We start from the raw sequence: 26,812 nt of genomic DNA, 5'->3' as shown, positions 1-26,812 counted from the left end.
TATCTCTAACCCAGTTTACGTGAGTTTTGTATTTAATTAGTCACTAAGACTAAGAAATTTCTTGTGGTGAATGAACTGTTTCCTGTCTCTGAGGATCCACCCAAGGTCGAAATGTGACCTCGCCGCTTTCACGTTTTACGATGAAACACAAATTGGATGGTTCTTGCAATTTAGCTCGATCTTGATAAGTCAAAAGTAGAGCAATAGCTAAAACTTTCGTGATTTGAAACGTGAAAAACGTATTTTTATTATTTTAATTATTAATTTTATGAAGTACCTACATAGTATGGTTTATTTATTCGGTTGAACACGATTTTATCAGAAACTGTTCACAGGTGTCAATTGACAATTATTTTTGCGTTGGATATCCATTCCATTTATTGCGACAAGCTATATAACATCACGATACGACCAACAAATCAAATATTTCGTTTTGACAGCTACTAATAGATTTTTTTTTCTTAATTTACTTTAAGTAAAACATCGAATCAATGCTAAATTTAACATTATAATTGAAAAATTTAATTGGAGTTTTGTATAATGATAAATATTTTATTTAATATTTATTATATGTATAGATTCTGATTACAATGCCAAATCAACAAAAATAATTGCATAATGTCGGTAACCTGTTCAATATATTTTTGCATAGACGAAATTATTCCGACTCATTATCAAAATAGGATCGAATTATATTAATCTGCACAAAATTAACGTTAAAAGTATCGTATGCAAAAAAAATATTTTCTATAATAATTCATATCTAAAAAAAATTGCCACCAACGTCCCTGGGGGAAGGTACAACTTCAGATTCTAAAATGGGACCAAATGACTAATGAACAATTTTCTACCAAACACCAAATGATTCGCGGCAATCACTTAAAAACCCACCGAGATATCCTGTAATAAACCCAAAAAACATACAGTTGAATTGGAGCCTCGTTATTGGTAAAGTCGGTTAAATCCCGTACATATAGCATGGTCAAAGAGAATTTGAGTGTGTGTTTGTGATTTCTGTTTTCATTCACAACAGTTTTCATTGTGTGCACAATTAACATAGTGTACATAGTTGGCATATTATATTCCGAATGAAATAAAGCCTCTAAGGTACTTTTCTTATAATTATTTATTTAAAAAAAAACTAAACTGCCTACAAATTGTCAGACCACGTAGCCATCTTTAAAAAAAAGAGTAATAAAAATCGATTCATCCAGTAAAAAATATATAATGATTATCGTTTTAAATATAATATAAAATCTAGTCTGCTAACTGTACAATTGTTTAAAACTTAGTTAGTTAAAATTTAAAAGCAACATTGACTTCGTCAGCTAATATGAGGGAATCCCCGTTAAACGTAACATCAACACTATTATACAATAGATAATTATTACCTACATATTATCGATAAAAGCTCAATGATTTTTGAATTTGGGACATCTTCATATTATTTCCCTTTTGCTACGAACTTTTTAGTGATATAACCTACCTAAATTATCCCTAAGTATGACTACATAGTATAAAGCAAAGTCGCTTTGCCACGTCTGTCCCAATGTATGTATGTATGTGTGCTTAGATTAATAATCCTACGCAACGGATTTTGATGGAGCTTTTTTTAATAGATAGTGATTCAAGAGGAAGGTTAATACGCATAATATAGGGAAAGGGGATTGCAACCCGCGTCTTTTGTCATTCTTTGTATTTTTTTAAATATTTAACAATTGTATTTAATGAAAAAAAATATGAACTTTATTCATATGAATCATTTTGATTAAAATTTACGAAAGGTGGCATTAAACAAGAATAGATTATTTTAGACACTTAAAATTTTGAATATTGTGTAATTATATAAGCATAATTAAACTGTAATAATTTACTAAAATTCAAACATTATTGAACTTCATTTCGTTCTAGAAGCGCTTTTAGATTGATAAAATAATAACTTTACTACCGGTTCGTAAAGTTTTTACATAGAGCCGGCGAGGAGCTGGCCAGAAACTCTGCAATTGTTCGTCTATATATTTACATGTATATATGAAATAAATGGATTTATACACGGTTTAAAAAAAAGTTAAATTTTTAGTTTTATAGCATTGCAGTGCTTTATAAATAAGAAATGTTGAAAGAATAGAAAAAAGTTGATCACGAGGCGGGTTGCTACAATTCGGCAAAAAAGACGCGGGATTCAAATCCCGCATAATTTGTATGAATGATAAATTTATTTCATTCTTACAAAATTAAAAAAAAAAGAATATTGATTTACAGCTAAGTCACACATACAGAGCTACTTGTACTTCATGATATAAGCATCTTCTTGACCCACTGGCCGTAGTGCACTGCAGAGTGCAACCTAAAATGTATTTTAACCTCCTTTAAACATGACCTATATTCAATTCTGAAGCTTTTAACTGTCAAATGATAATTAATAATTAGTTACACTTGTGTAAAAATAATATATTATAATAGTTTAAAAAAACTAAAAACCACGCTTTTATCATATTTTGCAAATTGAAAAATGGAATAATTTTATCAAATTAGTGTATTGTCATCGGTCCTCAATAAATCTACAAAGTTTGAACGAAATCTGGCCGTTTAAAGTGGGTCAAAATCGCGCCCAAAGAAGTCGGTTACAAACAAACATACAGGTGAAGCTAATAAAAAGGGTGTAATAATCCATTGTATTTTTCGTTCCAGATTTCTTGGATTTCCTGTCAATTCATTTGTCAAGTTTGTTAGGGAGATGTCATCCATATTACGCTGTCTTAGATTTTTCTTCTACCAGATTCTGAGATTACCAAACAAAATACAACCCTGTATATGTCGAACATTATTTATTCTCATTTAAAATAAATGTTTTAAAATAAAAGCCAACTTCAGGAATTCTAAGCTTATATTGAACACCTTCCTTATTTCACACGAGACATGTTTAAAAATATATATGTAAGTAAAGAATTTGAATATTAACAATTGTCAAATTTATCATAAATCGTTCATTTATTTCCCTTAAATCCTAAACCACAAAGCTTATAAAAAATATGCACGGTCGATTTAAGTCAGTCCTGCTTTTGTGCACTTGGGTAATAAATTGCAGAGGATCACATTAAGTAGGCCGCTTATGATCATATTTCGCAGAACAACACTCCTTAATGAATGTGTCACATTCACAGAAACACATCAACTTTTTCTCGGCGTATTTGAATTTTTTTCCTTAATCTTATTTTGGCACGTCAATTGCATATTTATTACACAAATGCCATGTTTTTGTGTCTCTGAATGATAATTTTCGTAACAGCAGCTAATTAAGCAATTTCTATAAATTATAATTACATTAATACTAGCTGCGCCCCGCGGTTTCACCCGCGTAACTCCGTATCCCGTAGGAAGATCGGGATAAAAAGTTGCCTATATGCTACTCCAGTTGTCCAGCTATCTACGTACCAAGTTTCATTGCAATCGGTTCTGTAGTTTTCGTGCGAAAGAGTAACAAACACACACACAATCATCCTTAGTTAATAGGAATAGGATAAAATAGGATAGGATATTTGTGATTAAAGCTCATCGATTTATCATAGTTTTTAGTAAATTTTCTCGTTTTATTACAAAAAGTTGAGCAAAAAATATAAAAATATACAAAAATAGTTGCTTCGCTGAGGACAGGATTCGAACCTGCGCGGGTAGAACCCATTGGATTTCAAGTCCAACTCCTTAACCACTCGGACACCTCAGCTGTGGTGTTACACGTGGAAATAAAATATCGTTAGAATGTGGCTGTGTCGAAAACAAATTACCTGCAGCTTTATTGACACAGTTGGTTCTTATTGAAATGCTTAAGCAGCTACAATTGCTAATCGTATTCAAATCATTTTCATTTCTCAAAACGTTCATTCAATCGTTTTGAAATGTTATTCTAATTCTATTAAGAATAGCGTATATTTCTATCATTTAGTACTCTTACAACAAGAACAAATAAGTGCATTGTGAATCAAATTATTTAAGGTTTATTGCTTGATCAAATTGTTCTAAAGATAGATTCTATAAAATTTATAATATGAATCCGGATAGTGTTGGATTCGAACAGCCCAGCCCAGTGTGTAGTGTGTGTGCATATATTTCCTTTCCCTCTGTATAATGCATATATATGGGACAAAGGCTCGCAGATTTTTTGTGTGGGCTACGCACCTTATTTCTCAAATAGATACGTAGTTCTCCTGGCAAAACTAAAATAATATTTTTTTCTCTTTGTATAGGACTCCGCCTTCTTTCACTAACTTTACATAATTTATGGAGGTACAGGTTAATTATAGCTACCTTATTTTATTTATAACGAGTTAATCGCAGTATCGCTCTTAGCTCAAATAACGCGTGATCATTTATCCTTATTTCTATCAATTTTTAAATTGTCATCAACCCAAAAAATTAAGTCAGATTTATGTTTTAATCAAGCTTGGCAACACTAACTCATACGTCGAATAAATGATTATCTACGTCAATTGTCAAGTTGACTGTTTGACAATCACTAACAGAACTCCGAAGTTGTGCGTGTACCTGCCCCTACCCTGCTTCTTGCCCTTCAGGGCCATACATAAAAACAAGAATCAAACAAGAACGCAGGCTTTCGTTATGTTTAAGTTATTATAAATAGCATTTTGAATCAATCAATAATGAATTTAAGGCACTGGACGTAGCCTGGAAGTGGGGTTCTTAGTGAAATCCAATGAGTTTTGTGTTGTGATTAGTGAATACAAGGACGCGGATGTAAAATGCCTTGCGAGAGCTGCGCCGTGCAGTTCAGTGTGTTCAAAAGAAAACGACCATGCTCTGAATGCGAACGGTATTACTGCAGCGCGTGCCTGCGCCGCGGCGGCGGAATTATGTGCGCCCCGTGCCGGGTGCTCTCCACCAGACCTCTGTCCAGACAAACCATAGCTCATTTGAAAGTCCGCGATCTCCAATGCTTCCTCCAGCGACAAAATGTTTCCACGCGAGGCTGTGTGGGTAAGTTATGCAATTGGGAACCTTCTAGAAAATTAGATAAATCTATGCAAACTTTGACCTCAGGAAAACTTATTAATGCATGATTTATTTGTGTAGTCATTGATGACTTGCTTTTAAGTTTTTGTCTACTATTATAATATGTGTATAACAGTTAGGCATGTATAATAATAGAAGACAATAATTAATTCAACATTATCTATAGATATTATTTTTATAAAGAGTTGGATAAGTTTGTAGCATTGCAGAAGATGAACTCTGGATCTACTGATCTGATTCAAATATGATTTTAACAAAAGAATGCTACATTATTTATGAGTATCAAAGGCTGTATTAATTTTGTTAATATCCTGGGTCAACACGGAGGTGGGATGAGTGGCTAGTCACATGATTGCTCATTTCTAAGTTATATACAATTTAATACAGAAATTCTTTCTTGCTCTTCTCAGTAGAAATTACTTTCCAAACCAGTGGTTAATTTTACATTATGTATGCATGATTGAAAGGGTTTCTAAAAGAAATCTATTTGAATAAATAAATGTTTGAGTTTGAGTTACAAAAATAATATAACAAGCTTGATTAGTTCATTAGATACATTATAATATCTAACAAATAAATAGACTTGCTATCTATTGCTGTAAAGATCTTAATATTTTCTTGTAATGATCTGTTAGCTGGCAACAAATTAGGCCAATCATTTCTTCCGGGCTGAAAAGTTGTGCAGTGGTTAAGATAAGCGTACCATTAAGTATGGTGACCATCAACTGCAGATTCAGACAGACCATTGATGGGTTAGAGCAGTAGAGGACTTGAAAACATGCATGTATAATTAATATATGTTTTATTTTACATTTATCTATTCTGACTTGACAATTTGTCAGATGAGTTAGTTTTCTCACTTTATACATTCTACGAGTTAACAGCCAGGAAAGTATTGGTCACGGAATCTGATGGGGGGACCATAAACACCAGTTCACTCTCATATTAGCCCATTAGCTATCATTGATTGTTTGAATTTTAAATAAACAAATGATATTGTAACAGTGGGTTGTCATTTTTTTATGTATTGGATGAAGTACTGATTAATTTGAAGTAAGTTTGGCACACATCATAGTAGAAGTTATATTATAATCTTTATTGAGTTAAATCTGAAAATTCAGGTCTATATTATGTGTATTTATATTATGTATGAATGTTTGATAATGACTGTCATTTCCTTATCCATATGTATTTTAGGGTGTAACATCCACAGAAACAAGTATTTATGTTTCATATTAACATACACTAGCTGTGACCCGCGGTTGAAACCGCGTAAGCGTGCTGCGTAACCGTATCCCGTAGGAATATCGGTATAAAAAGTGCCTATGTGTTATTTCAGTTGTCCAGCTATCTTCGAAGCAAAATAGTATTATTATTCACCAATAGATGTCAGGAAAAAAAACACGAATAAAACACGAATATGACATTATTTCAGTTGTCCAGCTATCTACGAAGCAAAATAGTATTATTATTCACCAATAGATGTCAGGAAAAAAAAACACGAATAAAACACGAATATGACATTTTCTAAAAAAAATTCCTAGCTAGATCGATTTATCGCCCCCGAAAACCCCTATATACTAAATTTCATGAAAATCGTTGGAGCCGATTCCGAGATCCCAATTATATATATATATATATATATATATACAAGAATTGCTCGTTTAAAGGTATAAGATAATGCTACACTGGTAAAAACTAACATCAACGAAAGTCTACTATCTGGACAAGGTTGACTTATGGTTGAATTTAGTTTAATCTGTCAAAGTCCGGTGTTGTTGGTGGTATTATTAGTGTTTTGGATTCCTCTACTATGAAAGTCTTGGCTCTCTCTTTGCCCCAACCAACCATGATAAAATTATATAAAATCAAAAAAAATGCATTATGCCTGTCACTCTAAAATAAGTACCTAAACTAATTTAACTAACTGTCACAGTCTAACCTAATTTTTAATCTATCCAGTAAATTTCAAAATTTCAAAATTCAAATTCCTGAATTTGTGTGATTTGAAGATTTCATTTTTTTATGATATTGTTATATCTCCTATCATTCATTTTGTGTAGACCACTCTGGCCAAAATTCAGAAAAGATTACTCCTTTTAATATCTAATATTGAAATTTTTTGTCAGAAAAAGAAGAGCTACTAAGTCTCTGCATCTCACACGTGAACAGCTCAGCGTACCGACGCCGCGGGTCGCGCGCCGGCGCTAGCCCTTTCACCAGCACACTGAAAGGCATCACCAATAATATTAACGACTTCATCACATCTACCTTTGATCTGAGGAACACTGCGCAGCCTGCTCCACCTCCTAATAGAAGTGAGATATTGTGTATTAACTTATATTACAATAAGAAGAATTATTTTATGAAGTATTTTAACAGCCGCCAGGATTACTGGTGGTGGCTGGTGCGAATGTCGGAGGCCACGAGGTGTCAAAGTATTGTTCGACGTTCCTAGTTTACGAGTATATTGGAACTTAATAATTATAGTACCTTTTCAAAATAAATAAATAAATAGGAGTCTAATTAAAAATCGAAATTTAGCAGCTTCTCTGTTGAATAGAATGATCAATATCATCAAATTATGTGCTGAGATAAAAATTAAACCGTTAAGCAATCCATCCTAGACTTTAAATTATCTAAATTTGGTTTTGGGATTTTTTTATCAAATGAGGCATATACTATGTATCTTTTGAATAAACCTGCATTTGTCGGTTAATTCCCAAATAATTTTCAATTTCAATAAAAGCACTTCTCATCAATTCCCATGATGAAAATTATTCGTCAAAAGGTTGTTTTAGATCATAATAAACACACAAATAAAAATTATTTTCTTTTTATAATATAAGTTTAGGTTGTTGGCTTTTAATGTATATTGCAATTTGTATATAATGATTACTTACATTTCTCAATGGTCTTATCTGCAAAGAAAAACTATCATAGATAAGACACAAAGGTAATCTAATAAATATCAGCAACAATGCTGAATCATAAACAATGTATATTTTCGATATCAATTAATCTTAATATATTGAGACACTGTATTGACATAGCACATATGAGATATATATTTATATATTTGTTTATAATGTAATAATGTGATGTGACGTGAGTCAGCTATAAAATATTAACTACTATATAATTGATATTGCCCGCGACGTGGTCAAAGGAAATTAGAAGTTGTCATTGATGTCACATTTTAATATAGCGTCATCTATCGGAATCTTTAAATTTAGGCTTTATTTAATTACGAATCATAATGGATCTCGTGGTAATGTAATGATGATCCACCATGGTATAAAGTGACCTATGTGACTCTTGCCTTCTCAATATATCCATACACAAAAATCACTCCATAAAATTGGTTTAAAGTATATTAGAAGCGATTGTAATGCTAAGTATGAAGAATGGTGATGAGGCATAACATTCTGCTAAACTACCTGAATTATTGAAAAGGTACTTAGGTTGACACGGATTGTCTAGCATTACAATATGCTGATATAATTTGTATTATCATGGAGTCGATAAAGTATTACGTGAGCATTTTACGGGCCGGGGGTCTCTGCTTTGCTTATTTTATATGACATGGGGTGCGGAAGGTTCTAGGTGATGATTACGTAAACAGCTATTTTTACATACATATATGGCAACCCACAATTTGTCTATGCGTAAGATCGAATTCCATTTCGGGGATTCCCTCTAATAATGTAAGATATACGCTTAGGTAGCGATTAGAGGTATGCCGTGCGGCGTTCACCGATCGAAATTTATTGTGTGTGTGTGTGTGTGTAGATAGTACAGATGAAATTAAATCAAAGAAAGTCTATGTATTAGTAAAGTTAAATGGTTTAAAATGGGTAAATCACTTGGATTTATACCAAAAAAAAGTTTCATTACCTCAATAGAAAATATAATTAGTATTTACTTTAAAGAGAACCCCTGCGTTCTCTCGTGTATATGGATCAAATGCATTCCTGTTTCGTTGATTTATTTCATAGTTTTTTTTTTTTTCGGGACAAACCTGTGTGTTTTATTGCCATATTGAGACTTTAATTCTTCCAAAGTATATCAGCCCAAATTTTGTATTTAAATAGAAATGAAAATTATGAATTAAGAAAAAATGAAAAAAATAATTTTTGATAACATATAGATAATTAAATTTCAGGTAGTTGTTTTAATTCAGCTCATGCACACACTCCGTCCAGTGGAACGGAGAACATCCAGCCAAATATAAATAATGCTGATAGATTGTTTACAACAACACCAGGTAACTGTTCTTTTATATTAAATACATATATAAATTAGTAAAAAATACCCATTTTTCTATTGTAGCGTTTTGTATAGCTTCCATTGATTCTATGGATTTAAACTCAAACCCAAAAGTTCTTACTCACGTAAACTTATAGGGTGAGCCGGTGAGTGTGAAAAATTTTAGTTTGTTTCACAGAGATTTTAACCCACAACTATAGTAAGGTTTTACACTCACAACTTTTGTATCTACTACATAGCAAACTAATTTATTTATGTGTAATGAAAAGTTACATTAAATTAAAGGCGAAGTGTGCATTGTACTACTTGAGTATGGTGTGATACATTAAAAATAAATGTATGATAATGAATTTTTTTTATAATACTTTCGAGTTTATACCCGAGAAAAGAACAATAATATAAAAATTTCGTTTTATGTCATTCTGTACGCAAAGGAAAACTTTTGCTAACATGTCCTCGCCACGAAATTAGTGTCACGGAGAAGATTCAAAGAAGAAGGTTACGAGTAACCGCCCGACTCTGACTCGAAATCTATAGAAAAAATAGGATAAGCAAAGGATTACATTGAAATACTTAAATAAATGTAAGATTTGACTATGAAGGTGGCGAGCGAGATATCCGCGTGGAGGCGCCGGAGCCGGCGGTGTCCCGCAGCGAGTCGTCGGGCAGCGCGCGCGTCGACACCACGGACTGCTTCGAGATCGAGGACCTGGAGGACACCGGCTGGGAGTTCGTCGCCCGCCCGCCCGCCGACCCGCTGCCCAACGGTAACGATGTCCAGTATCTAGTAGACCACTGTACATTGCACTACTGCATCTCTACACTATTACACCACTATACTACTGCTTCAGTTTAAAGATTTAGAAAATGCGTATGCCATCTTTGTAAATCTGACTAGCTGCCCCCCGCGGTTTAACCCGCGTAAGTCCGTATCCCGTAGGAATATTGGGATAAAATTTTGCCTATATGTTATTCCAGTTGTCCAGCTGACTATGTACCAAATTTCATTGCAGTCGGTTCAGTACTTTTTGCGTAAAAGAGCAACAAACACAAACACACCCTTACAAACTTTCGCATTTATAATATTAGTAGGAAGTAGGTTAACATTAGTAGGATATAGTAGGATATTGTTTGAATTATAATATCAAACTATCTGTGTGCTAATTCATAAAAATAACTTTCCTAATCCATTGTTGTAGAAGCAGATTTGTAAACATCAAAATACTTAAGATTCACATTCAGCCCGTTGATTTCATTATGATTGTAGCAGGAATTTGATCAATCTATAAGATTAAACCTATACGTTTACAATATTTCTCCCCCCAGATTCGGAAGTGCTGATCACAAGCCACAACGTGCCCCCCCGCGAGTCGGGCGGCAGCGGGGGGGAGAGGATCCTCCGCGCCGCCTCCGAGCTGGAGCTGTACCGGCCCGAGTCGGGCGGCACGGCGCGCTCCGACACCGCCAGCCTGCAGGACGAGCCGCTCATGCAGGACGACCTCAAGGATGGGGACGGTATGCCCTGTGAGAATGTAAATGCGGATTAATTATTGGTTAGGTGTTTCCTTGTGTGATGTTGTGTTTTGTTTATACACCTTTTTGTTTCGTGTTTGTCATCTTTTTTATTAATTTGGAGTCATGTGTTAGTTTCTTTAATGGATCTCATGTAAAAAAAAATAGTTTCCTTATGATTTTGTTAATGGTATTATTTGGTGATCAACATTGTGTACTTTGCCAGATTTCATTTTCGATAAGTGTTTAAATTTTCTCACCATCCCTTTCATCACAAGGCAATAAACGAAATCGACTTTACAGATAGTCCGAAGCATATAAACCTGGAGAACATAAAGCGAGCGTCAGACCTGGACGCGCTAAATGTGAAACAGCTGAAGGAGCTGCTCACCCGCAACCGCGTGGAATACCGCGGCTGCCTCGAGAGGAAAGACCTCCTCGAGAGGGCGAAATTGCTGTGGAGGGACCATGCTAAGTATAAAGATGGTGAGTTCATATTATGAAATGTACAAACAAGTACTTATAAAATATGTAGTCCTCAGTTACAGTTTGTTTAAAATGGCGGTCCAAGATATGACCCTTGAGGCACTCATTACTAATTCATACGACAGTTTTAGAACTTTATGTTGTTAGTCGAAAAACTATCTAAATTGTCATTCACCATTTTGTATAATTTAGTATACACATAAAATGTATAAGTTTGTATAAATGAAAATAATTTTGCAAGAATAATATGAAGCTAACATTATCAAATGCCATATTAAAACATGTAGTGTTTGAAGAACTTAACGTTAAACATTTTCTTTTTATTACTAACTCGAGACCAATTATCGGTGGCTTCTAAATTCGTTTAACATTCACGGTTAATAAACCTGGATTGACTATATTAAAAAAAGAAAATGTTCTGCGTCATTTTCTTCCTTGTTAGTACTTACGTTTTTAATTCGCTACCGTAGCCCGCTCTGGATGCTAGGACACAAATACAACAGTCGACTGTCGAAAGAAACAGACCTGGTATGCTAAAGTTCCATATTTATGGTAAACATTTGTTTAGCAAGAAAGTTGAAACAAATCACTTAATAACAGCGTGTTGCAGAATTCGTTACGCATTTGTAAATTGCTTGACAACATTTCAATAAGTTTCCAGCAACTTTGTCGTTCAACTGTTGCACAACAAATATTCACCACGAATAGGTACGAGGCTTAATTTGGCCAGCTACTTAAACATATAATTTTGTTAATAAAATTTAAATCTTCATTCATTTTTTGTATGGAAATTGAAATTTGAATATCGATGCAGAGATCGACAACCTGCCGCTGGAGGAGTGCTGCAAGATCTGCTTCGCGGCGCCGCTGGAGTGCGTGCTGCTGGAGTGCGGGCACATCGCCGCGTGCACGGCCTGCGCCAAGCAGCTCGCCGAGTGCCCCATCTGCCGCCAGTACGTCGTGCGAGCCGTGCGCTTCTTCCGCTCCTGAGGCACTGCCCCCACTGCCCCCACTGCCCCGCATGCTTCACGCCCACTCCCACTCCGCCTAACCCCACCGTAATAATGCGCTTTTTCTACTGCTTAGCCATCCCCCTGGCCACTCCCATCTACCTAGTTCTGGCCCAAGTGCCCTATCGCAATATGGCTCTTCTTTCGTTCCTGGGCCACAATCAAACACCCTTCCTTCTCCTTCTGTCCTATTTAATTTCTTCTTCCTCCACTTCCACCCTACGTCTATCTGTGTCCCGGCTATCCAGGAGCACGCACGATGTGGTATTAGTACCTAGTACTTCAAAATTTCCCATCATGACCTTTTCACGATAACTCTATACCCATTCCTGCGCCCATGCAAAGGCTATTAAGTCTATAATGCCAATCTAGGATTATTTCCTGCCTCCAAGGACAATATTTAGCTATGAAATTGCAAATCTTTAATTACTCTTAAATATGACTTTAAAATTACTCTTATAACCTTCACATTTTCAACGTCATTCAGTTATTATAATCGTATTTCTAAACTCTTCATTGACTATCTATCGTTTTTGAATATACTGTCCACAAGAAAATTTTCACATTTTTATGATAATTTGTACGCTTCAATTTCCACTTGAACTTCTTAGTCTAAATGCTTCTCAAAAAACGAATAATTAAAACTAATATTGCTCATATTTAGTTCATTAGGGTAGTTGCGAATGTAAGACAATTTCCAAAATTTGTAATATTGTTTCATCATAAGCCTTACAGATATAGTATGAAAATATTAGGGCTTGAATAAGTAAACATTAATTATTGGACTTTTCCGCCATCCGCAATTACCCTAAAGCACCTTATACTAAATATTCTGCTAATAAAATTATCAGGAGCCAGAAACTTAAGGAACAAGGCTGTGTCGACAGACTTATAATGACTAAATCATAGTTATGAAGATTTTTGAGTTCTAGTCTTCTTCTCTTGTTTTATTTGATAGTTAAATGGTTTAGAAAGGCTTATTGTTACATGTTTTATCTTTAAACTCAACTTTATTGCCTATTATCGGAATCGGTTGAGAAATACAGTTAAATTTTAACGAATTTTAAATACAATTATTGCCCCTAATGTTATTTTTAAATTAACAAAATATAATACAAGAAATAGCCGGATAATTTAGGGTATAAACTGCGATTACATTTTTTCTGTCAATTCTCTAATTTTTTAAATACCTTCATATTATGGATTATTTATAAAAATGTATGTGACATAATAGGCAATGTAGTTATATTCATTCCTAGATTAGTCTAAGATTCGACATACATTGTTATAATTTTGTGGAAAGGAACCAACGTCGATTGTCGCTCTATTTAAAAGAACTTTGCCATTTTTTGGGGTGGAAAAGAATAGAATCGACTTTGATAGGAATTGGAATTATGATTTCATGATATTAAGTTTAATAATAAATTTTACATTCCAGAATTTGAGTAACATTGAACAGCTATAAACTACCGTTAATATTTTTAAGGGTATTTCATGAGCTAAAGCGCGGTTATAATGCATTCGATTATATGATCAACTGCAATAAAAAACACAAACAAACATGCATTATGTGCTAACACCATCATGCTACAAAAATCAAAGATACCTCTTAACGTTTTCTTTAAAGATCAAAATATTAGCAATCAGATTTTTTAAATAAAAATTATCCTTCCAGCGACATATTAATATGTATAAATAGTGTATATATATAAATAGTGAGTTATATATAAGTCAATATTTTTTAACACATCGCGTTTTCTCATTTCTGAGCATACTATGTACGCCTGTGTGCGTGCGGCGTGTGTACCGACAGCGCCGGCCGAGACCGGTGATTGGTGACATTGCTTGTACTAATGTGTGTGTGCGTCATTTTAGCTCCTGTTATCCCCTTAAAGTTTTTCTTACAGATATTTAATTTTGACTTTCATTATCTGATACAAATGTCAAAAATTTATCGTGAAAATAATGGAAATTTTATGGAAAATAATTATATTATTTATAGAGACGTATGTCGAATGCTCTAGACGGTCTCTCGGTTCATTAGCCTCTCGACATTGCACTGATGTATTTATAATATTGTTTTTGTAAATAGTTATAGTTATTGCTATTTTTATATATCAAAATCGTATTTTAAGACTCATTTATATTTTTATGGAAGAATTTAATGAAATTTTTGGAAAGTTTTCATGCATTGTACGAAGATGGATCATCTATTTAAAATTATTTTTATGAATTATATTTTATTTGATTTATACAATTGCTCTACTACATTTTATAAAATAGGACTCATGAAATAAAATATGACGAAATTATGAATTTGTTATTGTAAAATTAATAATTTGCGTTAGGATGTTTTTCATGCAACATTAATAAAAATGTAGTTTAGAAGACTGGAGCGTAAATATAATGAAATGAAAGCCGGTTCCCTCGCTGCAGACAGTCGCCAGCGAATCGTTGTTGTTAGTTTTATAATTTTTGTACAACGCCATCACTTGTAAATATAGAATATCACAAACAAATGTTTTTTATTTCACACCCAAAGTTATTTTTTGTTCATGTGACCATTATGACCAACTGATAATTTAAGTACCGATATGCATTACCAAAATAGAAATGCAAGAGACTGTGTCGGTTTGTATGTTTCAACGATTATAGGACTGAATCCAATTGGAAGCATTTAAAAATCACACTGATTGAAAATTGGAACTTGCTCTAAAATTCAAAATCATTTCTTTTTGTCAAAATTTTATTATATAATAGTATTGCTAGAGAATAGCCCTCTAGTCCTTAAGAGACATGTTCCGTGAATTTTCCACTTTCTTTTATTGTCTATTAACAATTTGTTAACAATTTGTACTTAACTAAGCTCTGAAAAGTTTTCTACATAAGTTGTTAACTTAACAGTAAGGTCTTTAAGCATGAGGATTTTAATTAAAATAAAGTAGATTCCTCAAGGCATACTAGTTGAACGTTTAATTTTTTTTTTAAGCTGGGATGACAAATTAAATACGCAGTTTTATTGCAACTTATAAAAATAATCAATCGTTAACCAATTACATATACTAGGCTAGCCGCGTGAAGGAAACTTGTGATGCTAAAAGTTTAATGTAATATCTTTTAGTAGGCAGTCGTAGCAAAAGTGCTAGCATACGTATTTCAGAAATATATTTTTTTGCAATTAGTAGTTAAGGGCAGCATGAGGAAGCAATAAAAAGCATAAGTGTAACAATAGTAACGTACTTTATTAACAGTTAACAGATCGTATCTCTAATACGTATAGACTCTAAAGTATTTACAAAAAAATCGACTTAAACATATTTGTAAAACGATTCGAACCCATTGTAATGAACACGTCTGTAAATCTTAAATATAAAAATTTGTTCGAGGTTTGCATTTAATTACATATAAAAGTGCGGTGTGAACGTAAACTCGCCCGCACGGATCAGTCGCGTCCGATGGAGTGCGTGGCGGGCGGGCGGTCGAGGCGCACGACGGCGTCGGCGAGCGCGAAGTAGCCCTCGTAGTGCGCCTCCGCCGGCGTCGTGTCGTAGTGGTAGTGCCCGCCCTCGCCGTGCGCGCTGTACCCGTGGAAGTGCTGCACGCGCAGGTCCAGACCCTAGACGCACATTTGCCTTTTTACTTGGATGTTAATGTTATGATGAGTTGATTGTCTCTGACTTGTGTATCTGTGATCTGAGTGATCCATATTGTAATTTTAAATAAAAAATAAATGTTTTACCGGATTACGTATCTAATGGACACCACAAAACAATACGGAGTAGTTATCTATTTATAAAAAATAAAAACCTTATCCAGAATACTAAAACATCTGTCACAATCTTCTCTTTATAAATTTAAAATCAGTTGTTACTTATTTAACCAAACTTCTTTAAAAGCGCTTTTGAATCATCAAAATACGAATTAAATTCAAAGGTTCGTAATATAGTTTCAAGAAGTCAGCAAGAAACTGGTTCATAGAAGTACAAGCTACAGAAACCAAAAGTGATCCCTATACACACCATATCGCCGGTGACGAGCGTGCCCACGTGCATGATGGGCGCGCTCATCTCGAAGTAGTGCAGCCACGCGTCCACGTCCGAGTCGGAGCAGAGCGGGCTGGACGAGAAGTCCGGCATCACGTGGTGCTTCACCTTGCCCGCGCGCAGCACGAACGCGCCGCCCAGACCTGCTCGTACCGAGGGGTTTTACTGCATTAGTCTTTTTGAATAGTTGATACGAACAAATATCTACTGCACTCACTAGGTAGGTCTCTGGTACAGCGCATAAATTATACAACAATTTTTAAATTCATTCTTAATAATATAGATGATTGATATTGATAGAAGTTGTGAGAACCTCGGACTTCAAAATCGATAAGTCGGAGTTCGGGACCGGGCGAGCGTGCTGGAAATAAATTGATTTTTTCAATTTATCTGCGCATGTGGATAACATGACCACTGCTTAAAACGGTGAAGGAAAACATCGTGAGGAAACCCGCATGTCCAAGAATCAAAAAAAAAAAAAGTTCGACGACGAGTGACATCTGCCAAACCGCACTTGGCCAGCGTGGTGAACTATGGCCTGCACCCTCATAGGAGGCCTGTGTCCCAGCAGTGGGAACATATATCAGCCCATGCTGATGATGAATCTAGGTGATAAATTTACAAAATGTAATTACTGAACTTACCGACAACTTTGTCTCCATAATGTTCTTTCAAGGTTTCTCTGATTGCTGTGATGAAGTTCGATGGTCCAATACGTTTCTTAACTTCTACTTTGATAACCTGAAACAACATACTTGCATTAAAGAAAGAAATTTAAAATTGAAAGTATATTTTAAAAGTTAGAAAAAGACACCAGTTTGACGACCGCCAGTTTGACTTAACACTTTCACTTTTCGGGACTAAATCCAGAAGAACTAATCATAATAATTCGTCTGAATAAGTCCCTTTTGCATAAATCATCTAATCTAATTATTGAAATACCATAGCGATATATCTAATATATCTAATAATTAAGATTACTAAATACATCAGTTGACAAATGTACACAACTCTTCCAAGTGCTAAGTGTTCCAATGAAAACCACAAGAGCAGGTACTTGCCTTGCCCGGTTTCCCCTCCGACAGCAAGTAGTTGCCCAGCAGCGCGGTGCGCGTCTCGTTGTTGGGCAGCTGCTGCTGCAGGAAGCGGCCGCTGCCCTTGGCCGCGCCCACCGGCGTCACCGACACGATGCGGGTGCCCTGCTCCACCGAGCCGTCGCGCACTGCCATGTTAATGATACCCTGGGGACATGCAAGTATCAGCTACTCGTTTTGTAGGCGTACAATACATTAATATACCTTTAACAAAACATTTTTCTGTGAATAAAAATTTCATACATTTAGCATATTGTTTTAAGCAAAAAATTATTATTAGAAATTTAATTTTACAAATTTTGTGAGTCAGGTTATTATGTTTTGTTAGTACCTACACATTTAGAAACCTGTACGTCGTAAAGTCGCCTTAGTTAGAATTTTTATCACACAAGAACGGCTCAAATGATGTCAATCAATATAGATGCATTGAGCATAAAAAATTGAGCTAAAACAGCGATGCAATATTTAATTGATATATCAATATCGGGATTCTGGATTCTACGAGTGATTCTCATGATAGTTTATCCAGCAATCACCTCGCAATTAACCCCAATATAGGGCCACGGGCCAGCGCCTGCGCCCGCCAGCAGCGCGGGGTCGCGCCCCAGGTGCCGCAGCAGCGCCGCCAGGTCGTAGATCTTGTCGCGCTGCACCAGCGGCACCAGGTACGGCGGCCCGCCCAATTCGATCAGTTTAGCATTGCCTGTTAAGCCTGGGGCAAGGAAATTATATATATTTTAAAAAAGAATTCTCCTCAAAAACATTCGAAAGCTTTTCAAAATAAGGCCTAGATTTAAATAAGTTGAAGAATATATATATATTTTTTCTTTTATTTATATCCTTGGTAAATTATGATTGTCCATATTTATGATTCAATATTACAACATACTTTGGTAGACATCAATTAAGTGTTGGACATTAAGATAAAAGCCACCTTATGAACACGCCATAAGATATAATTTATAACATGAAGGAAACTATGAGATAACAATCATCACATTATCTCAATAACAACAGTGAAAGTGCTACTGTACCATATCTATGTTTATTTAAGATACTACTGATTTATTCAAACAGTTAAATATTACAAAGCCATAAAATTTCAGTATCAAGTTTTTTGTATACATTGTTATGTAAGTCATGAGATTATTTTATTGATTTTAATATGTATTTTTAAAAGAAAATTAACTTTATCATAAATTGTATCAACTCTTTACATATTCTCTGCTAAATAGAATATTTACAAACCCGAAGTAGTCAGGTCAAACGGCGCTTTTCTGAGATCTGGACATTCTTCTGCAGAGACGCTGACCGACTCGAAAGTTTTGCGGAGACCACGAGATAAAACTATAAAAAGAATGTTATAGGATAATATATATTTCAAATCTCTATGTAAAATTTGCTAAGGATGGATATATTATACTTTGTGTGTATGCCTTGCTTTGACAATTATTTAGCCTTTTAAAGTAAGTGATAGAGAAAAAGTTCGTTAAATCCACAATTCAAAACAGCAAGTTACTCTAATATATTCCCGAGCGTAAGAGGCACAACAAATAAGACTTGAAAAACGATCAAATTATAAACTTACCTTCAGCCACCTCTTCCAACGGCGGTGTGTACAGGGGCTTCTCCTGAATCGGCACCTTGGAATAATCTATCGAAGCCATGCTATAGTAACAGAAACATATATTATTATCAATGACACACGACGTAAAATAAATTGGTATGCTTAAATTTGCATAAGAATACAGAGCGAAAAGTAACCAAATTCATAGCTTCGTTACTAGTTTGTTTTTTAAAACTCACTTCGGAACAATATTTTCGTGCAAGGCCGCAGCGTTTACATTCACGAGGATAACATTCAAGAATGTCCCAAACGCAATTAAAGTGACCATCTTTCAATCGGGACTGCTTTAACAGCTAATTTTTATACGGACAATCTTCGGGTTAGAATAGATGACCCTTGAGTTATAAAACTCATACGTACGTTTTTGTTGATTTGGTGTCAGCTGTGAGAGCGAGGTCACGGCCTCCCGGGACCACGTGATCGAGGCGACGTGCTGCGTCTGTGGTGAACCCACACTGACTGGCGACTGCCGCCGGCCGGCGATTTTACATAGTATTTTACTCTCAAGTTATATCACAATAACTTTTAAACTGTGGCGATGTTTGTGTTGCAATTGACATACAATTAACCTATCGATATATATATATAGTATATAGATATAGAATAGTTGATCAGTCTATAGAATAGTATATCAGTGTAATAGTCAATGGATAACCCAACTCTGTTAAGCTGTATGTGTATCGTACTACACGTGCCGAATTCGATGATTGCGTTTGTTGCACTTGTCCTACCTAATTGTAAATAATCCTGACACACGGACATGTTTATTTCCTGTACATATATTTACATACATATGCCATATTCTTTCCTTATCTCAAGTGCCTACGAACAATTAACGACCACTGTGATGTGAAGGTTACGTATAGAAATAAAACTATTTCGTGTAAACAATATTTTATTATCAACCATCAACCAAGTCTTATTGCTTTAAATTAATATCAAATCCCACAATTAAACAAAACACTTTTTTGGCATACATATTTCAAACATTTTGACTAATACATTTTCAGCAATAACTCAAACTCTGCAAGTGCACACAATAAATTAAATAAGTCAACCGCCCTTAACTGAAATAACATTATCGAAGCATTGCATTTTCTCCTCACTTAATAAAATAACAAATATAAGGCAATATGTGCGTTGAACACTTTGACAAACAAACTATATTGCTCATATTACATTCAGCTCCCAAACATAAATATAGGTACAATACACGGCATCATTTACAAAAACAAGTATTAATAAATTATGTCCAGAATAAGTCGCCGTGTATTGCAGTGCCTAACTCTTGAATTCTACTAGTATATGAACACAGCCCTGTTCTGATACTATAAAATATTTTGAACCAAAGCAGAGATCGTAAGTCAAAATGTGCGCATAGTAATTACGACTTTTCGTTGTGAAACATAATATAATCATTCATGAACATCTGGTAAAAAGGTCACCGACGTCCCTACCACTCCAAATTCTAAAACAATATTTCAACAAAACAATATCTCCCTATCAAACGCATTAAAATCACGTCAACCGATTAAAAACTCACGAAGAGTAATAAACAGAAGCAAATACAGTCGAAGAGTTAATAAAACAGACACATTGTACAACTGAACGTATAAATTGGATGCAGAGAAAAGTATAACAGTATATAACACCATGTAATATAAATTTATATTACATTTCAAAGCGAAAAGTATTTTTAACATTGCCCTAGGCTATAGAAAGGGCCCATACACATTTTACATAAGGTACAATGCACACGACTCGGTCGTGTCTCTGTTATAAATTAGTATTGTGATGTTAATTTTAATTAATAATTCACTAGTCCTAGAGTCTAAGTAAGTCGCGGGATTGAATCCCTCAGTAGTCTTATATTTTACAATTATATACATTTCACTGCTAACCTTTAGATTGCCTTACAACAATTATTTATGTCCCATACAGTTAATAAGTCATACAATAGGAATTTAAGAAAAAAACTTCGATATTTGCAGTAATATGTTGAAAAAATCGCACAATATAAAATTGGACCAGAATTACTTTTAAAAAATTGTTTTAACGATACTTTTACGCATACCCACCATCATCGTATAAAATATATTTTTTAATTCAAATATATTTCAAAGAATATAGGTAGATAACTAAATATATTAAAATGTTCATTTTAAAAACTTATATTAATAATTATATTTAATATAAAAACTACACATATTGTTCAAACCCAAATCAAATAAATAATTAAAACATATGATTATTCTATCTGCAGTCATAAAACATTATGTAACAGCCAAAACAAGAAACTTTCGAACAACACGCGTTATCGAAAAAATAAATAAAACATTACCAATATTGATATGAGCGAATTGTTTACACAGAGCAATATGCCTCTTACACATTACTTGAAGTGCATGTATTCACTAGTTGGATTTCCTTGGGTCATATACAGTTTATTTTAAATATACAGTTTTTTGTTAAATGAATAAATAACCTAACACGTATCTAAAATAAATAAATATGCTAATAATAAAGAGAGTCGCACGCTAGTCAGTCGCGCTCGCACTACGAAACGATGATGGTGCCATGTGCCCGATGGTCCAACACCCTTTCGAGAGTTCTTTAGCCACACGGGTGGCGAGTCTCACCTTATTCCTTGTATGTTTTTCTTTATTAAAAATTATTCTACAAATTGAGTGTAGAGAAAGTGACTCGAGTTATATCTATTGTCACAACATATACTTTCTATTCATTGGCACGAACATTTTAAATTTTTCTTTCACTTACTTAACATAAGATAAAGAGGAAGTTGCCAGTAAACGATATTCAACATTTATTTCATTTCACAATTTAATTATTTTATTCATAGTCGCCCCGGCTTTGCTCGGTACACAATGTCGGAAAATCTTTCTTGATGTTAGTAGTTTATATAAAACATTATATATATATATATATATATATATATATATATATATATATATATATATATATATATATATATATAATATATATATATATATATAATCGCCAAAATCACTCAAGACATTAATGACTAAGACATTTATTATTTTTTTTTTTACCGTCAAACATAAATACACAACAAAAGATTACAAATTTGACGTGAACTCTCTTAATTTGTGCGTTAAGTATTGTCCAAATAGTATACTAGCCTGTATAATAAGCAAAAACAGTATAAGTAAGTATACATATATAAATAAGAAAAAGACAAACAAATATGTCATTAAGTTGAGCCTGTATTAACCTTCTAAAAACAGGTCTTATATATTACATACATACTTGAGGCAATAGACTTAATTTAAAAAAAAAAACTTTTGTATGGTAATATAATTTTCATAACACTTCAAAACTTTTATATACATATATTCTCTGGAACACTATTTACCTACAAAGATCAAGATATTGAACAATCATAGCAGTAAGCTTGACCACCGTTCGCATATAAGAACGCATACGCATAATTGCGTGCGCGTGCGTTCTTAATGCGTCACAGTAATTTTACCCGTAAAAGTAACTATAACAAATATGCACTTATTCATTTTGTTTAAGTAAGATGAATGGTGTACTAAGGTGCATATACAGATGACATGAGTCCTGTGTGTGTACACAAGGTCATACATCGTCATGCGGCACAAGCAGTTGCGTGCGCATATACTGCGAGCGTGTATGTATCCGGTCACGCCGGCATTTATAACGTATATATATACAGCTACATCTACGTGTAGAGGAAGTTATACATCGTCGTGCGGCACGAGCGTGTGCGTGCGGTCGTGGTGCAGCTGCCGCGCGTGCGCCGCGTGACGCGCGAGCCAGCGCGCCAGCTCGCGAGAGTCGCACTGCACGCGCGGCCGCCGCAGCCCCTCGGCCGCGCCCCCCGCGCCGCCGCCGCCCGCGCCCGCGCCTCCACCCCCGCCGCAGCCCCCGCGCACGCCCAGCTCCACGAAGTGTGCCCCGTCCACGGTGACCGCCGTGCACGATACCAGGTTGCTGTTGAACAAATTATTGTGAGCGTTTTCGAGTCGATCTCAAACATGTGAAATATTCATAATCAATTCTACGCAAATCTGTAACAAAATTGTATTCCCGTAACGACGGGCGCGCACCTGAGGTGCGTCTCCATAACGATCTGCGGCTGCGCGCCCTTGCAGGTGAAGATGCGCAGGTAGCAGTCGGAGAGCAGCGCCTGGATGTCGTGCGGCGTGTCGCGCACGGCGCGGTGCGCCAGCAGCCGCTCGGCGTAGTCGCCGCCGTTGAGCGCGTAGAGGCGCGCGGCCGCGTGCGCCTGCGCCGCGCTGTAGCGCGCCAGCAGAGCCGCCGGCGGCGCGCGCGGCGCCCGCACGCGCTCCCCGCCCGCACCGCGCCCCCCGCGGATGCCCTGCACACAAATTATTAGCATCAGAATATTAAGAAGCCATTTACCACCATATTGAATGTATGTAATAATATCTGTTTTTTGGTGAATTGAAACCATAACATAAAGTAATTAATAAAATATTTCATTTGCAAACTATATCAACTCAATATGATATTATATGACATGTTGTCCCACCTTGCGGCTGGAGTCCCTGACTGCAGCCGCGGTCTCAGCGGCGAGGTCGAGCACGCCGATGACGGGCTTGGTGACGGTGCCCACGAGCCCCTTGCCGACGCCCGCGATGAACCCCGGCAACCCCTCCGCAGTGGCGCCTTCATAGCTGTGCTTCACTAGCGACGTCATGCCACCTGCACAAACACAATTAAACATTAGTATAAAATTAACATCCAACATACATAATTATGGAACACTATCTTTAGATACCAAAAATTTATCTACTCTCAGAGACAGAGTTAATTCTAAATAACTGGTCCTTCGAGATCGAAGGTGCACACTACATTTATAAAGAAGTGAATATAAAGGAATCGGTCCTTCGAGCCGGATATAGGATTGCGTGTGGGCAGTCACCGAGCAGGCCGAGGCCGAGGCCGCGCAGGCCGGCGGCGAGGCGCGCGCCGGCGGCGGCCGCGCGGATGCGGCGCCGCGTCTCCTCGTGCGCCTCGTCGCACACCACGCGCTCCAGCCCGTCGCCCAGCGTCTCTGCGCAACACATCATTATATCAAAACTTTACATCAAAAAATAATAACAACTTGGGTGAATCTAGTTGGAAGCTTTTTTTTATTAAGTACAAGATAAGTCCAATGGAGTAAAAGCAATTAAAAACTTAATACTATAATACTTATGCTTTAGTCATCAATTCAAGCGGCAACAATTGCCAGTTGACATGTAGGTTAATAGAATAAACCAATGATAGCACAAAATAAAACATTTGTATTTTTCTTTCCTTGTAAATGATTAGTATTTTATTTTAATGATTTCATAATTAAAAATTTATTTTAAACAGATTTAAGATCTTGTTATGGTTTCTGTGCATTTCAGGCATTTCATGGGTATGCTATTTTAAAAAATTCTTTTATAGATAACAAGCAATAGATTTTATTCTTTACCTGTAACTTTGGCTGCGGAGTTCGATATGCCATGTGTGAGATTTTGTAGTAACGCAGCTACATTTCCTTCAAGTATCAGACCGGTCACGCCCTCCGACACATCCGCGACGAATCCCAAGGGATTACCCAAGAAATCCACTGAACCCAGGATTTTAGCAGCTTGCCATTTCAATTCCTGAGAGCAAATTAATTTGATTAATTATTTAATATGGCAACTCGCGATTCTGAATTCATTTACAAACTAAAAAGAACATTAAATATAACTATAATATATGGGTAAGAATATATTTTTATTTACGATAAACCTCTAAGGGAATCTCAATAAGAAAATCCAAATAATACTGAATTTCCAATAATCAATCACTTGAAACCAAGAAAACAATATTTGAGATCTATCAGTTTTCCTTATAAATAGCGTGCAGTGACAATGCTGAAATAGTGCCGCGCCGGTCAAGTAATGCGATAGGTGATAGGTGATGAGTGACAATAAAGTGAGAGCTGACATCTTTGAAGTGCTGCAGCACGTCGCGCGCGAGCGCGGGCGCCGTGTCGAAGGCGTGCGCGCGCAGGAACGGCTCCAGCTCCACGGCCGCGTCCTCGAAGCGGATCAGCGTCAGCCCCAGCCGCCGCCGCAGCGCGCCCGCGCCGCCCTCCACCTTGCTCGACGTCGACATCGACAGCCGGATCTGCGGGGGAGGGGGGTTCTGTCAAGTGTTACTACTATACAGATTGAGACTGAGTGATTATGAAAGTCTCCAGTTTTATATTTGGCGTATATAATTATCCGTTTCATATTAATTATTTAAGCAAAAATTTTTTGAGTCGGAATTTTCATGACGGTGGACTCTGAATGATCCTAAGTAGTACCTGGCTGGGCAGCAGCTTGATGAGCGCGAAGTAGTAGCGGGTAGCGTGCAGCGCGGTGAGCTCGTCCAGCACGCGCCGCGTCTCCCACTCTGCCTCGTCCGGTACCTCCTCGCCCTCCGGCTGCTGGAGCCACTGCCACACCATCAGGATCAGCCTGCCGACGGAACGTTCCTCGGTTATCACAACAATGCAATTAAAGAAATGAAACTTCAACTTCACCCTTACGAACAAAATAAAATATTTATATTTGGATAGCTCTAATTATGAACCTCTAAATGTTTGTCATAGTAACCCACTTTCACTCATGATAAACGTAAAATAGGTCCTTCGAGGCAGACGCCGACGTACCTCTCCTCGAGCTTAACCGCGATGGGCCGCAGCGCAAGCAGCAGGTGCGTGAAGTAGCGCGCGTTGTAGCGCGGCGGCGGCGCGCGCTGCATCTCCAGCGCCACGTGCAGCGCGGGCAGCGCCCCCGCGCCCCCCGCGCCCGCCCCCGCCCCCGCCCCCGCGCCCCCGCCGCGCTCCGGCACGCAGTACAGCAGCACCGGGCTCGGTGTGCCCAGCAACTGTACACCACATTGTTTATGTTATTATTTGATTTTTTTTTCAATTTGATCTAGGAATTACGAGGTGAAAAATGTACGGATAACAAGGCAACTAGTTGGAAGAATAGCAAATTTCGTGTTTTCTATAAGTTAAGAGGCATCAATAAGTCTTTGCCTTTTTTTATTGTATAAAATAAAATTTTCAAAATGGTGACGAGTAGCGCCCTCACCTGGTTGTCCCACTGCATGTCGTGCACGGAGAGCGACAGGCGCGCGGCGGATGCGTCCCGCGCCAGGTCCAGGCGCACGCCCAGGAACTGCGCGTACACCAGCTCCACGCCCGCCACCAGCGACACGCCCAGCCCCTCCAGCGACACGCACACGCCCCACTCGCCCCACGAGCCCGAATCACCAGCGCTCTCCTCTAGCTTCGCTTGCTCCTCCTCCTCGTCATCCGCACACTCGATTTTGGTAGATTCCTGGTTTCATGTGTATGGTTCCACATTAGAATAGAAAAGATATAATAAAGCGTAATAGTTGTAATTCGACAGACAATTAGAAATAGTTATCTCACCGACTGCACAGTGTCCATGATACGTATGAGGCGGGTGGGACCGTCCGCGGTGAGCGTGACACTGAGACGGCCCGAGCCCGGGCGCAGCGTGCGCCAGCGCACGCGCTGCTCCGGCGGCACCACGCCCGCCTCGCCCGCCTCGCCCGCCAGCCCTAACGCTACGCGGTTTCCTATTCAAATATCTAATTATTTACCGGTTTCCATCAGTTGGTAATGTTTTCACAAGACACAAGTAAGTGTAAGAACACAAGAGTAGTAAGCAGGGC

At 36.8% G+C, this 26,812-nt stretch overlaps 3 protein-coding genes and 1 non-coding gene across 6 annotated transcripts in view; 1 reads left to right on the top strand and 3 right to left on the bottom strand.

Moving 5' to 3' along the window:
- Window positions 1–3,642: 3,642 nt before the first annotated feature.
- Trnas-uga lies at window positions 3,643–3,724 on the bottom strand. Its single transcript has one exon. It is a non-coding gene; the product is annotated as a tRNA-Ser (tRNA).
- Window positions 3,725–4,511: 787 nt separating this feature from the next.
- Window positions 4,512–13,964, top strand: LOC119834957 (E3 ubiquitin-protein ligase RNF34). Of its 3 annotated transcripts, XM_038359519.1 has the most exons (8): window positions 4,512–4,692; window positions 4,735–4,992; window positions 7,158–7,346; window positions 9,194–9,295; window positions 9,900–10,064; window positions 10,624–10,821; window positions 11,113–11,295; window positions 12,110–13,964. In XM_038359519.1, exons 2-8 carry the CDS (start codon window positions 4,758–4,760, stop codon window positions 12,283–12,285), a joined length of 1,248 nt encoding a protein of 415 aa, XP_038215447.1. In that variant the 5' UTR covers window positions 4,512–4,692; window positions 4,735–4,757; the 3' UTR covers window positions 12,286–13,964. The 3 variants fall into 3 exon arrangements, with proteins under 3 accessions (XP_038215447.1, XP_038215448.1, XP_038215446.1); XM_038359520.1 differs by having other exon boundaries at window positions 4,512–4,992; window positions 10,624–10,812; XM_038359518.1 differs by having other exon boundaries at window positions 4,512–4,992.
- Window positions 13,965–15,526: 1,562 nt separating this feature from the next.
- LOC119834965 (ester hydrolase C11orf54-like) lies at window positions 15,527–19,569 on the bottom strand. Its single transcript, XM_038359533.1, has 8 exons — window positions 19,430–19,569; window positions 19,031–19,110; window positions 18,691–18,789; window positions 17,979–18,154; window positions 17,410–17,589; window positions 16,993–17,089; window positions 16,325–16,491; window positions 15,527–15,921 (listed from the first exon to the last, which is right to left on the bottom strand). Exons 2-8 carry the CDS (start codon window positions 19,107–19,109, stop codon window positions 15,748–15,750), a joined length of 972 nt encoding a protein of 323 aa, XP_038215461.1. The 5' UTR covers window position 19,110; window positions 19,430–19,569; the 3' UTR covers window positions 15,527–15,747.
- A 2,605-nt stretch (window positions 19,570–22,174) lies between these two features.
- LOC119834900 (vacuolar protein sorting-associated protein 13D) overlaps window positions 22,175–26,812 on the bottom strand; it is a 32,031-nt gene continuing 27,393 nt past the window's right edge. Inside the window, exons 61-70 of the mRNA XM_038359419.1 lie at window positions 26,547–26,716; window positions 26,119–26,451; window positions 25,776–25,918; window positions 25,428–25,581; window positions 25,064–25,246; window positions 24,561–24,735; window positions 24,021–24,152; window positions 23,628–23,800; window positions 23,182–23,453; window positions 22,175–23,065 (exon numbers count right to left, since the gene is read on the bottom strand). Coding sequence (XP_038215347.1) covers window positions 22,810–23,065; window positions 23,182–23,453; window positions 23,628–23,800; window positions 24,021–24,152; window positions 24,561–24,735; window positions 25,064–25,246; window positions 25,428–25,581; window positions 25,776–25,918; window positions 26,119–26,451; window positions 26,547–26,716 — 1,991 coding nt within the window. The 3' untranslated portion in view covers window positions 22,175–22,809. The remainder of the gene's footprint in view (window positions 23,066–23,181; window positions 23,454–23,627; window positions 23,801–24,020; window positions 24,153–24,560; window positions 24,736–25,063; window positions 25,247–25,427; window positions 25,582–25,775; window positions 25,919–26,118; window positions 26,452–26,546; window positions 26,717–26,812) is intronic.

The sequence above is a fragment of the Zerene cesonia genome, chromosome 20, assembly GCF_012273895.1.
Source record: "Zerene cesonia ecotype Mississippi chromosome 20, Zerene_cesonia_1.1, whole genome shotgun sequence".
Taxonomy (NCBI): domain Eukaryota; kingdom Metazoa; phylum Arthropoda; class Insecta; order Lepidoptera; family Pieridae; genus Zerene; species Zerene cesonia.
The sequence above is the reverse complement of the archived record's forward strand: the minus strand, read 5'-3'. Positions and strand labels throughout refer to the sequence as shown.

What these genes read in the sequence shown, in the direction of transcription:
- LOC119834957 (XM_038359519.1), top strand. Translation starts at nt 4,758, where the DNA reads ATGCCTTGCGAGAGCTGCGCCGTGCAGTTCAGTGTGTTCAAAAGAAAA. An exon ending in TGCTCCACCTCCTAATAGAA is followed by an intron (nt 7,347 to 9,193) that starts GTGAGATATTGT and finishes ATTAAATTTCAG; the next exon opens with GTAGTTGTTTTAATTCAGCT. An exon ending in CGCCGACCCGCTGCCCAACG is followed by an intron (nt 10,065 to 10,623) that starts GTAACGATGTCC and finishes TTCTCCCCCCAG; the next exon opens with ATTCGGAAGTGCTGATCACA.
- LOC119834965 (XM_038359533.1), bottom strand. Translation starts at nt 19,109, where the DNA reads ATGGCTTCGATAGATTATTCCAAGGTGCCGATTCAGGAGAAGCCCCTG. An exon ending in GTTGGAAGAGGTGGCTGAAG is followed by an intron (nt 18,790 to 19,030) that starts GTAAGTTTATAA and finishes TTCTTTTTATAG; the next exon opens with TTTTATCTCGTGGTCTCCGC. An exon ending in GTTTGACCTGACTACTTCGG is followed by an intron (nt 18,155 to 18,690) that starts GTTTGTAAATAT and finishes TCCTTGCCCCAG; the next exon opens with GCTTAACAGGCAATGCTAAA.